This window comes from Pimephales promelas, chromosome 1, assembly GCF_988280905.1.
Source record: "Pimephales promelas chromosome 1, fPimPro1.hap1.1, whole genome shotgun sequence".
NCBI lineage: Eukaryota > Metazoa > Chordata > Actinopteri > Cypriniformes > Leuciscidae > Pimephales > Pimephales promelas.
The window spans coordinates 1,233,159-1,247,181 of record NC_142769.1 but is presented as its reverse complement, the minus strand read 5'-3'; the positions used below and the strand labels follow the sequence as shown (position 1 = coordinate 1,247,181).

Below are 14,023 nucleotides of genomic sequence, written 5' to 3'. Positions count from 1 at the left end.
CTACGCTTTCTGAAGATAAGAGTACCGTATAACAGTGAAAAATGCGGAAAGCCGGAAAATCCGTCAATGGATTGGAAGGAGATGAAAATCAAGCACCTATAAAAGTAGCTAAAAAAAAACTCTTTTGTTTTTCAAAGTTGCTCAATTGTGTGGAAAAATCGCCACACAATTTTCTCCAGAAAGAGTAAAAATGTTGTATTGCTTCACATGAATGCATTTGTTTGGTGAAGTGAATTTCCCTTTTCCTCTTTTTGTACCATCTGCAGTGTTGCATCTCATTTTCTGCCTATTTGTTCCTTCCAAAACACCCATACTGTTTGTGCATTCAGGGTCATTGGCTCTGGCGATAGGGCTAGTTTTGCGCTTAGCCGTGGGTTTAATCAGCGTGGCGTGTTGGAGCCTGGTCAAACAAACACACACGTGTACACCCGAGAGATGGCGGGCTGTGTTGAAACACCTGGAAGAGCCGGAGCATAAGAGAGTCCACGCCTCAGCTCCTTCTCACAACGCGCGTGTCTTCTGAGACACAATCTCGCAATTTACCTCTTCAAATTCACTTTCTAATCACACCCTCGTGCAGCACTTGGTTTAGGAAGCTTGTCATTTAGAACGAGAGCTCATATGGTGCTGAAATGAGTTTGTAGTGATGGTCTCATTAGATCCGCAGGAGGCAGAACGTTTAGATGATCTGTGTATTTTGCAGGTATTATGAAGAGTTTGAGATTAATAGGAAAACAGGGGAATCCAACATCACCCAAATCTATCTGGAGGTGAGTTTTCCTGTTCATTGGCTCGATTAATGTTTATTTGTGCGGATCAGTCTTGGACAGGTGCACTGTGGGATGTGGCTGATGTTGGTTTTGATTTTATCTGTCTCCAGGAAGGCTTGGACTTTATCTCTCGGCAAGCCACGGCCCAGCGGCCCTTCTTTCTCTACTGGGCTCCAGATGCAACTCACGCACCCGTTTACGCCTCAAAACACTTCTTGGGAAAGAGTCAGAGGGGGCGGTAAGTAGGGCTGAACAATATGGACCACAAAACCAGTCATAAGTCGCACGGGTATATTTGCGACAATAGCCAACAATACAATGCATGGGTCAAAATTATCGATTTTTTTTTTTTTTATGCCAAAAATCATTGGGGTTTTAACCCTCAGGTGCTCTTCGGTCATTTCTGACCGAAAAATGTTTTGAATTTTTAAAAATCACAGCTTCATTGCAATGTTACGATACTTGGTGACTTTTATGGCATTGGGTATGTGAACACACAAAAAAATTGAGGTCATGATCTGAGCATGCTAAGTGGTCGTAAAAAAAAATAGTCACACTTGTGCTCTTCGGTCAAAAATGACCCCCATAGGAAATGAATGGGAAATTGTAAAAAAATGGAAAAAAATTTGTGAATTTTTTGTTTGTCAATTTTTTTTATAAGAATTTTGAGATTGTTTCAACTATATATTCAAAATAAAAAGTGTTCATTAACATCTGGGGAATTCACATGCTTTATCTGTATTCAGTATCTGCTATCGGTTTATCGGCCAATATATCGCTTCTCGGCTTTTTAAATATGAAGAATTATCGGTTATCAGTATCTGCTATAGGTTTATTAGACACAATATCGGTTATCTGCTTTTTTTAAATATAAAGAATTATCGGTTATCAGAATCTGCTATAGGTTTATCAGCCAATATATCGGTTATCAGCTTTTCAAATATGAAAAATTATCGGTTATCCATATCCACTCTAGGGTTATCGGCCAATGTATCGATATTCGGCATTCAATATTTCGGTTATCGACTTAAGTTACTTGTTTGAAAAAGTAACCCCGATATTTTGTTGCAAATTTAAAAGTAATGCATTACTTGTTAAAGTTTAAAACTCATCGTTTTGGCCCAAAATTCTGTTTTGTAATATAGAAATGATTGGTTAATGAGATGTTATTTTTCCTGCTCGGAGGCAAGAATGAGTGCCGGAGGCTTCATTGGTAGTCTTGTCTGCAGCTGTTTAGTATTCAGTCCAGTGCTTTTGAATACTGAGGCTTCAGTAAGCACACGTTCCTTCAGAATGCTAAATGAGGTTTGTGTTGACAGAGGAATGGATCAAGGCTGAGGGGTATTAGCCAGGTGCTGGCAGAGGAGGGATTCAGCCTGACACGCCACATCTTAAAGTTTTATAACCAGCGCACATCTATCTTCCTCCATATATCACATCCATCCATTCAAACGTGGGCTAATATGACAGAATTTGTTATGCTGTCCGGGTTAGAGCCACTGAAGGTTATTTGGGGTCATTTTTAATGGTTTGATCCACCTTTATTTGTATAGCGCTTTTCACAGTACACATCATTTCAAAGCAGCTTTACAAAATTGCATTACAATTTAGAGTGATCTGTTATCAGAGGTGATTGTCTAATGTATTTCAGAAATCACAGTTAGCAAAAAAAGCTATTAATTGAATGATTGAGGTGTGTGGTTTGTCTTATAGTTATGGGGATGCCGTGATGGAGTTGGATTACAGCATTGGCCAGATTCTGGAACGACTGGTCAGTCTGGGAATCCACAACAACACATTTGTGTTCTTCACTTCTGATAACGGGGCAGCGGTGATGTCTGGACCGAGACAAAGTGCGAAACCATTCACACTAACATAACACACCTATCACAGTTTTTTGCCAGCTTTTTATTTAGTTTGGGAATTAAAAGAAGTGATGCATGAGAAAGCTGAATTTTCAATTAAAAGTGCCCCTATTGTGCTTTTCCGGAAATTACCGCTCATGCGTTGTGTGATTTAAAGCTGTTTAAATTTATTGACTCCTAAAAGAAAGAATCGATTCCGAACTGCTGAAACGAGTCGTCATTCCAGTCTCACTTCCTGTTACAAACCAATGTAACTAATTTGCATAATTCTAGGCTATGGTTTTGATTGGCTGAACAGTGTCTCTTAGCTCCGCCTGTCGAAAAGACGCTGTTTTTTGCTGACAAAGCAAATCCACTTTAATGAGATTGATAAAACCTACGCCATCGTTACTGTTCGTATCACTGTGATCATGAACCAATGTGACCAATCAGAGCAGAGCAGGCTCTCAGAGAGGCGGGGTTTAGAGAGACTGAATCCTTGATCGTACCATTTTAAGAGAAATGAGGTGATGCTGCAATGTATATTATGAGAAACGTAGAGTTTTTTTTTTTACTTTGAATGCATGTAAATGTATTGTAGGAGACTCCAAAACCAAATAAGAGACCTTTAAAATAGCATAAAAAATTACTTTATATTTTTTTAGGTAATTAACTCTTTCCCCGCCAGCGTTTTAAAAAAAAGTTGCCAGCCACCGCCAGGGTTTTTGACGATTTTCGCTAAATTTGAATGCCTCCGCTGAATATTTTCTTCCATGAATATATGAAGATGATATATATAAAAATAAAGATCTGAGCCTCTGCTTTTAGGCAAAAAAAACGTTTTTATTTTATCTTCATCTGTTCTTTTTTTATTGCCTCTTGAACAGAGGTAGGTTTTGTCAAAAACACAACATTTTGGACAAAAAACTGAGAAAAAGGTGTTTTTATCAAACAAGTGCATTTAAAAGCAGAATACATTCAGATGTTGTTTCCTTCATATATAAAACTTTCCAAAATAAATTAAAAACATAAAATAAATGTAAAATATATCAAATTTCCCAGGATGTAAGGGAAATGTAACTTTTGCAATAAAACTTCTGCCTCTGCCTCTCTGTGTTCTACCTATGAATAATTGGAATTACAATAAACAGGCCTAGACACACACACACACACACACACACACACACACACACACACAAATACATATTACAATGTGGTAAATGTGCACAAAGAGAGAAATAATTTGACAATTACACCTTCATATTTAGACAGCCACACATAAATGCCTGCACACACACATACATAATATAGTGTCATAATATTATACGATCTATCTGCGGCACGTCCATGGCTAGCATGAACATGTGCATCTCTCTCACTGACTACTTCGTCCCGATCAGATTCAGAATTATCAAATAAAGAGTGATCGGACTCCGAGTCCATTAACCTCCAGTACTTCAGCCATATACCTCTGCATTGTCTGTCTGATACATTCTCACTACTCCACTGTTTGAGACGATTGCAATCTGTTTCTCTAAACAAAGAGTTGCGCAATCATTCAGGACATGCGCGCAGGTCTTCCTTACCGTATACCACCTAAAACACGGATACCCGGAAAATTCCGTGTTTGGCGCAGATGCGTTTTTTCATTAAACACGGAAAATTCCGTGTTTGGCGGGGAAAGAGTTAATTTGATCCAGTTTATTAATTTATATTTAATAAATTTATCTATAAATGACATATATGTGTAATTTTACACATTATGTGTTATTTATTGTTATTATTTTGTGCTACTTTCATTCTATTGATAAAATGCAAGTAAAATAACAATGTCATTAGTTAGTTCCTCTCTAATATTGGTTGTTTTGTTTATTTTCAATGCCCTGCACAGTCGAGGCTTTGAGTTTGTGATTCTGTCTTGTCTGTTTTCATCCTCAGGTGGCAGCAACGGCCCGTTTCTCTGTGGGAAAGAGACTACGTTTGAAGGTGGGATGAGGGAACCTGCCATTGCCTGGTGGCCTGGACGAATCCCCGCTGGCACAGTGAGAATGATCCCAAGCTATTTCACTAAAAAGTCCCAAATGTGCTTTCCAATTCACTGTATTTCATCTTTCAACATCCCTCAAAACACATAACTATCTGCTTAAACGCTCCATCAGAACTTGCTTTAGTTTTTTTTTTTTAATTTTTTAAATAAAAATTACCCCATCCATCATAAAAGTGCATCTGTCCATCATAAAAGTGTGTCTATCCATCATAAAAGTGCATCTGTCCATCATAAAAGTGCATCTATCCATCATAAAAGTGCATCTGTCCATCATAAAAGTGCATCCGTCCATCATAAAAGTGCATCCGTCCATCATAAAAGTGCATCTGTCCATCATAAAAGTGCATCTGTCCATCATAAAAGTGCATCTGTCCATCATAAAAGTGCATCTGTCCATCATAAAAGTGCATCTATACATCATAAAAGTGCATCTGTCCATCATAAAAGTGCATCTGTCCATCATAAAAGTGCATCTATACATCATAAAAGTGCATCCGTCCATCATAAAAGTGCATCCGTCCATCATAAAAGTGCATCCGTCCATCATAAAAGTGCATCCGTCCATCATAAAAGTGCATCCGTCCATCATAAAAGTGCATCCGTCCATCATAAAAGTGCATCTGTCCATCATAAAAGTGCATCTGTCCATCATAAAAGTGCATCTATACATCATAAAAGTGCATCTGTCCATCATAAAAGTGCATCTATCCATCATAAAAGTGCATCTATCCATCATAAAAGTGCATCTATACATCATAAAAGTGCATCTGTCCATCATAAAAGTGCATCTATACATCATAAAAGTGCATCTGTCCATCATAAAAGTGCATCTATCCATCATAAAAGTGCATCTGTCCATCATAAAAGTGCATCTGTCCATCATAAAAGTGCATCTATACATCATAAAAGTGCATCCGTCCATCATAAAAGTGCATCCGTCCATCATAAAAGTGCATCCGTCCATCATAAAAGTGCATCCGTCCATCATAAAAGTGCATCCGTCCATCATAAAAGTGCATCCGTCCATCATAAAAGTGCATCTGTCCATCATAAAAGTGCATCTGTCCATCATAAAAGTGCATCTGTCCATCATAAAAGTGCATCTGTCCATCATAAAAGTGCATCTATACATCATAAAAGTGCATCTGTCCATCATAAAAGTGCATCCGTCCATCATAAAAGTGCATCTGTTCATCATAAAAGTGCATCTGTCCATCATAAAACTGCATCTGTTCATCATAAAAGTGCATCCGTCCATCATAAAAGTGCATCTGTCCATCATAAAACTGCATCTGTTCATCATAAAAGTGCATCCGTCCATCATAAAAGTGCATCCGTCCATCATAAAAGTGCATCTGTCCATCATTAAAGTGCATCTATCCATCATAAAAGTGCATCTGTCCATCATTAAAGTGCATCTGTCCATCATAAAAGTGCATCTGTCCATCATAAAAGTGCATCTGTCCATCATAAAACTGCATCTGTTCATCATAAAAGTGCATCCGTCCATCATAAAAGTGCATCCGTCCATCATAAAAGTGCATCTGTTCATCATAAAAGTGCATCTGTCCATCATAAAACTGCATCTGTTCATCATAAAAGTGCATCCGTCCATCATAAAAGTGCATCCGTCCATCATAAAAGTGCATCTGTCCATCATTAAAGTGCATCTATCCATCATAAAAGTGCATCTGTCCATCATAAAAGTGCATCTGTCCATCATAAAAGTGCGTCTATCCATCATAAAAGTGCATCTGTCCATCATTAAAGTGCATCTGTCCATCATAAAAGTGCATCTATCCATCATAAAAGTGCATCTGTCCATCATAAAAGTGCATCTGTCCATCATAAAAGTGCATCTGTCCATCATAAAAGTGCATCTGTCCATCATAAAAGTGCATCTGTCCATCATTAAAGTGCATCTGTCCATCATTAAAGTGCATCTGTCCATCATTAAAGTGCATCTGTCCATCATTAAAGTGCATCTGTCCATCATTAAAGTGCATCTGTCCATCATTAAAGTGCATCTGTCCATCATAAAAGTGCATCTATCCATCATAAAAGTGCATCTATCCATCATAAAAGTGCATCCATCCATCATAAAAGTGCATCTAAAGTGCATAAAAGAGTAATATTTACAATGTTCCATTTTTTTTTTAACTTGACCTTTTTTCAGGAAAACCATCAAATTCCTTTAAAAATATTGTCGATTTTTTTTTTTTCTTTCTTTAAATTCCGTTTGATTCCCAGCTCTGGTCTCCTTCCTTCCTTCCCTCCCTCCTTTTTTCCTGATCCGCCGCTCCGCAAATGACTTTTAATTGTATTAGGGTTAGCTGTGCCATGGGGCGGTGGCGTGGGGTATTTCTGGAGGAGCGCGCGCTAAGCTCATATCTGAGGGGTGTGCGGGGTCCTGATAGCGCGGGGGACTGGAGGATTGGGAACGTCTTAAGCGGCTAATCTGTTTGTGTGTTTGCTGAGGTTGGATTGAGCTGTAATGAGGGCTTCAGTATCTGAATATGCCAGGCGTGCCGGATAAAGAACTGAAGGGAAGAGGTGCATGCTGGGATATGTGCCAGGTGTCTGGGCAGTGCCAGAGTGGGATAAGCAGGTGTTTCACACTGTTAATGTTTGTCTCGCGGTGGCAGGCTGGATTTTGCCCGCTCGAGTGTGGCTCTGTGTGATATGTGTATCTTCTCGTCCATTTCTCTTATGGGGAGCATTGATGCCCGTTTTTACTCGCTAACGCTTTATTTCGATAGTCCACTTTAGACATGCTACTACATGCTAACTACATGTCAACTAGCAGTCATGATAGTATTAGTAGACTGAGCGTGATATCCGCTAATGCTTTATTTTGATGCTCACGACGGACATTCAAATGACTCTAACTTTTCAACTACATGTCAACTTATTCTACTATCCCGAACGCTATCATCTGTAGCATCAAAATAAAGTATTAGCAGATGTTAAGCTCAGTCTAAAAAAACGCCATCAAGCGCCTACAGCTATTTCAGCAGAGCGTCTAGCGTTTTCAGCTGACTAAAAGCGTTTCGGTGGACACGCGGCTTAATAAAGCTCATCCAAGAGTCGAAATCTGTCGCGGACGCTAGCTCTCGGCATCTCGATAACGCCACGCCAATTTAATCCTCGTTTTATTTTTTCCAAAGTCTGCTGGCCATGATCCATATTATAACGTTTGAACGAAACCACAACAGCGTGAGCGTACCGCTAGACTTAACGCAGTTGTCCACGTCTATCGCCATGGTTACTGTGGGAGTACGAGCGGGAACCAGGGATAACGCGGATATGACGTCATTGACAAGGGATGGGCACTTTTTAAAATAGTTGATTTTTCTGAATTTACAAATTCTTGGAAACATTTAGGATAACGTGAGTGCGCAATAGAAATAAATATGCAACACTGTGCAAGTGGTTCACGTATTATACGCTGTTAACAAACGTGATTCTGAAACCGAAAGGGTGACATTGTATAAAATTGCACGAAAATGAACTCTAAAATACATTTTATTACTAAGCAAAATGTCATGCACATTAAGCTACCTACAAATTTAAAATGTATCTACACTGTGTAACTCTTTTAGTTTATTCTTAGCTAAAAACACTTAATTTATGTGCTCATTAATGTATATTTACTTCGTATTCTCGCGAGTGTATAATATGCCATTGAAAATACATACGGGTAAGGGGTTCGCCATGTTGCCCCTCCATCTTGAAAGTACATTAGCCAAAGAGGGACATACCCGTTAATTCAAGCTTCGCCTTTCGCGTTTACGCTTGAGTTAACACTCATGGACGAGGTCGAACTGGAAGCCATGTTAATCTTGGACTACATTGGCCACCGTAGGAGTTAAAACGAAATCGGAATTGAGAGGAACAGAAACTATATTCACTGGATGGTCATATACCTTTTCACCACTAGATAGGGGTAAAAATCACACAGTGTAACTTTAATAAAAACGACACAGAACACTAAAAAATAGCATTTTCTGCATGTCCCAACTCTCTATCTCTAAAAAAAATTATGATTAAAATGCTTCAGTAATCTGATTTTTATATCCAAACTGCTTTAAAATGAAAAATACAACAACAAAAAAAAAACATTTGATCTAATATTTAGATAAAATACACATTTTAGTCATGTCCCCGGTCGTGAGACTATTACATCCCCTATCTGAAAAACGTAGAATATTCCACAAGAATCTCATTTTCATTTCTGTATATTTGATGAAATTGTAACTGAATGAGGTCAATCTCAACATACAGTCCTGTTATCTAAACGTTTTCTTAGATTTAATTGTTTTATTTTAAAAATATTAACTTTTGGTAAATGTCTCAGTGTCCTCACGCTATTAGCATCAATGCTATGTGGCCATGTGCCATATATTTGATAACTTTTTGCTTAAAAACTCAATCCTGTTACCTTCAGTCCTGTCACTGTTTTTTTTCTTTTTCTAAAAAAATACAATTTATACAATTATTTAATTAATTCATTCGAAAAAAATAAAATATTACCTTGAGGCTTCGGTCGTCTTTAAAATGAAAAAATGCATTTGTGTTTTGTTTTATCAAAATACACCTCGCTTTAATAGTGCATTGGCACAAATATCAATTTTTTGAACATATAACCAACCGTTTATTTAAAATAAACACTTTCTTGTGGGGAAAACAAAGGAATTAATTGACATTCTTCTAAACTTGCTTTTTATGATTTTCGGTAACAGGATTGAGAAAACATGCGTCCATATTCTGCTTAAACCTTGTAAAACAATAAATAAAGTTGCTTGAGATTGACCAATACACATTTTGAATAGTTAAATATGTGTAGTATTAGATTCAAAGTTGAAAAAGATTATTTTTGAAGAGTTACAACAAGCAAATGTCACCCATTGGGTGGAATGGCCCGACTACGGTTCACTTCACCGATGGAGTGACGTGAATATAAAAATAAAGGTGTTCATCCGCTCACACACACACACACACTGAGTGCATTAGACAGGTCTGTCTGCTCAGATAACTAGCGTCAGAGAAGAAGAGAACGAAGAGGAAATGAACTGGAGATAAAGAATTTTCATTTCCCCTTTTTACAAGTCCCATGTTTTGTGTGTGTGTGTGTGTGTGTTGCTGGATACGAGCAGCTGGTGGTAACGGCTAGGTACCTTTATTAATTGTTCCCTTTGATTTCTCCTTCTCCTGTGTGTATAAGTATGTATGTATGTACGTCTGTGTGTGTGAAGCCTGAGAGTGAAGATAATGGAATGTACTGGCAGTGGTGAAGGGATTTCTGGGAGGCTGAAGTAGGCGACGTGTGTGTGTGTGTGTGTGTGTGTGCCAGCTGCTCAGTGCTGATAGCACTATCTGATTGTGAGCGTGCCGTTTCCCTCAAAGGCCCGTTCAGGAGAGAATAGAATGGAAGATCAAGGATGACAGCGAAAAAATGGCATTTTATCGGAAAATAGTTCAAAGTTTATAAATAAAATAAAGCTTTTTTTGCAGCAGGACTGGGGAGGACCGATAAAGCTGCAGTTGCGGCCTCTGTCCCGACTCTCTTTTCTTTCTCTTCATTTACAGAGATGTTTGTGTGGGTTATAATAAACCAGATTAGACAAGCGCTGCTCTTCTAAACTGTCGATGCTTTGAGAAGCAGAGAAAATGATTTTGCATTGGCGCATGTCTGTGTGATTTGCTGCATGGGTTGATTTATTACAATTTTGAGCATCTTGACTGGCGATAAACACATATATCAGTGGATATTATGATTATTGATTATGTGATATGATAGATAATTGTGCTGGCTCATCCAATTAACCCATATTTGATATGTAAAATCCGAAGGCCTCTATCTACCTCATGCCTTCTGTTGTCTGATTGACTTTTTTAGCAAGGAAAAGCCTTTATTTTGAGCAGTAATTTTTTTAAGTCCACCTCATTCCCAACTTTTGACTTCAGGGGTAGTGTAGGGCTGCTCGATTATGACAAAAATCATAATTATGGTCCATATTTGAATCACAAATCTTCAACATGATTAGTGAGCGAGATTACCAAAATCTCACACTAGTAAATAAGAAATTCACTTATATATTGCTATGATAAACCAATTTTTGAAAAATAATTCTGTAAGACAACAATCAGTATTACAATAAAAACAAAGAAAATTACAAACAATAGGATAAATACATCAGAAAAAAAGATAGAAATGAAATATGTAATTCATTCCAATAGAAAAGGGCAAAAATATGTTTTTATCGTGTTTTCATTATCGTTTGAAGCCAAAATCGAAATCGACAATAAGTTAGGGTTAATTGCACAGCCTTTATGAGCTGCTCAAAATTTTATAATAATAATAAAGTCCCCCTCTAGTCTAATATTTGATCACCAATATGACATATTTAAATATTTTCCTTTGAAAAAATATTTTATGCCTTAAAATGTCTTGAATGTAACTCGACACCCTTGCCTCATTTAGTATTCGCGGTTCTATGAATATGCAAATGAGCCACCTCCACTAACTCACTACAGTCATGAAACTTATTACACAGCATTTCAACTCATAAATAATTATGGGTATAAGAGATATTGATTTCAGATTAAACTGTTTTAATATCGTACCTGTTTGTATCTCATAATGCGACAATGTACAAAACAATAGTCACAAAATGGCCGCCGCTGCGTACATGTTTGAAACAGCGAGTTCACGATACCGGATGGCATAATTAAATAACTGTACACAAAATATTGATTCGACTGAGTTTAATATTTTATTAGCTCACCGAAAGCAAAACTTACACGAAGAAAAATCTCTACTAGCGAGTGTGTAGCCTACGTTTGTGTTCAGCGGCTGTTATCTGGGAATAATAAACTACTTGATGGCGCTATTGACCAATCAGAATCAAGTATTCATCTCTGACATGACTCTTTAAAAGCGTTTTGCTCCTCAGGTAAGCCATCAGTTGGGCAGTGTGATGGATCTCTTCAGTACGAGTCTCTCTGTGGCCGGCGTTCGTCCCCCTGATGACCGTGTCATTGATGGTCTGGATTTGAGTCCTGTACTCTTCAACAACTCACTGCTCGACAGGTAACCCCTCAAAGCACGCGCACATCCTTTCACTTTACAGTATTTTGATCAGACTGATATATCCATTTTAGGTGCGCGGTCAAAGCAGATTTATTTTTTCTAAAAGTGATAATCGTTTTTTAACAAAAAAGTATTCAATGAGCTCAATGTTTCCGCCTTTAATTATTACTTTGTTTCAATAAATAAATCTTTTGCTAACTGTGATTTGTATACAGGCGAAACTCGAAACATTTGAATATCGTGCAAAAGCTCAGTAATTCAACTTAAAAGGTGAAACTAATATATTATATAGACTCATTAGATGCAAAGTGAGATATTAAAGCCTTTATTTTTATGATTTTATGATTATGGCTTACAGATATGAAAACCTCAAATTCAAAATTAGAATATTTTGAACAGGTTTTCATAAGCTGAAGCCATAACCATCAAAATAATAACAAATAAAGGCTTTAAATATCTCACTTTGCATCTAATGAGTCTATAATAATAAATTAGTTTCACCTTTTAAGTTGAATTGCTGAACTTCTGCACACTATTCCATTTTTTTGAGTTTCACCTTTATTTCTGAAATGTTTAACTTCTGATAACAGATCACTGTAAATTGTGATGTGGATTCATGCATTTTCTGTAAAGCTGCTTTGAAACGATGTGTATTGTGAAAATAAATGTGAATTTAATTTAAAATCTCAGTTAAACTCCCCCAACAGACCCATCTTCTATTATCGTGGAAACCAGATGATGGCGGTGCGGATCGGGCAATACAAGGCGCACTACTGGACTTGGAGCAACTCATGGGAGGAGTTCAACAAGGTCAGCGATCGCATCGCATATTCTTCTGTCTCAGTTTCTGTTTCTGATGATCTGAACAAAAGCCGTTAAGAGATTTAGGTAATGGTCAGTTTCGCTCTAAGAGAGAGTGTACTGTTCTTAATAAGCATCAGTGGAGAAATGATTGGCTGTCTTAAGTGCAAAATAACCGGTTGTCAAAGAGTCTGATGTGAGTTTAACATTTTTAAAATTAATTGGCAGATATTTAAATTACAGTCTTGAGAAGTATGTCTTTCATTTCAATAATAATGACTGATGTCAGGCAGAATTACTGTTGTGATTTTGTTTCTTACTGTGGTCAAAAAATGTATCATGGTAAAGATTTTGGTTGAGAAGTTTGTATTGTGGAAATGGTTTTGGTTCAGATGTACTCATATCATGAATTTTATTTTGTTTGAGAATTATATAGGGGAAAATGATTTTGGTTGAGAATTACTTTTATTGTAAAAATGATTTTGGTTGAGAATTACTTATATTGCATAAATTATTTTGGTTTAAAATTGTGTCTCGGAAATGATTTTGGTTGAGAATTACTTGTACTGCAGAAAATATTTTGGTTGAGAATTATTTTTATCTCGGAAATGATTTTGGTTGAGAATTACTTGTAAAATGATTTTGGTTGAGAATTGTATCTCGGAAAATATTTTGGTTGAGAATTACTTGTAGTATGACAATGATTTTGGTTGAGAATTACTTATATTGTGAAATGATTTTGTTTCAGAATTACTTGTATCTCGGAAATGATTTTGGTTGAGAATTACTTATATTGTGAAAACGATTTTGGTTGAGAAATACTTGTATTGGAGAAATGATTTTGTTTGAGAATTACTAATATTGTGAAAACGATTTTGGTTGAGAATTACTTGTATCTCGGAAATGATTTTGGTTTAGAATTGTATCTCGGAAATGATTTTGATTGAGAAATACTTTTATTGTGAAAATGATTTTGTTTGAGAATTACTAATATTGTGAAAACGATATTGGTTGAGAATTACTTGTATCTCAGAAATGATTTTGGTTTAGAATTGTATCTCGGAAATGATTTTGGTTGAGAATTACTTGTATCTCAGAAATGATTTTGGTTTAGAATTGTATCTCGGAAATGATTTTGGTTGAGAAATACTTGTATTGCAGAAATGATTTTGGTTGAGAATTACTTGTATCTCGGAAATGATTTTGGTTGAGAATTATTTTTATCTCGGAAATGATTTTGGTTGAGAATTACTTATACTGCAGAAAATATTTTGGTTGAGAATTACTTGTATCTCGGAAATGATTTTGGTTGAGAATTATTTTTATCTCGGAAATGATTTTGGTTGAGAATTACTTATATTGTAAAATGATTTTGGTTGAGAATTGTATCTCGGAAAATATTTTGGTTGAGAATTACTTGTAGTATGACAATGATTTTGGTTGAGAATTACTTATATTGTGAAATGAT

The 14,023-nt window shown here is 36.7% G+C and overlaps 1 protein-coding gene across 2 annotated transcripts in view; it reads left to right on the top strand.

Moving 5' to 3' along the window:
* The window catches only part of galns (galactosamine (N-acetyl)-6-sulfatase), a 39,049-nt gene that overhangs the window by 8,577 nt on the left and 16,449 nt on the right, over nucleotides 1-14,023 (top strand). For both annotated transcript variants that reach the window (XM_039690760.2, XM_039690759.2), the window contains exons 6-11: nucleotides 704-770; nucleotides 881-1,008; nucleotides 2,484-2,623; nucleotides 4,553-4,656; nucleotides 11,618-11,754; nucleotides 12,462-12,564. In XM_039690760.2, coding sequence (XP_039546694.2) covers nucleotides 704-770; nucleotides 881-1,008; nucleotides 2,484-2,623; nucleotides 4,553-4,656; nucleotides 11,618-11,754; nucleotides 12,462-12,564 — 679 coding nt within the window. The remainder of the gene's footprint in view (nucleotides 1-703; nucleotides 771-880; nucleotides 1,009-2,483; nucleotides 2,624-4,552; nucleotides 4,657-11,617; nucleotides 11,755-12,461; nucleotides 12,565-14,023) is intronic.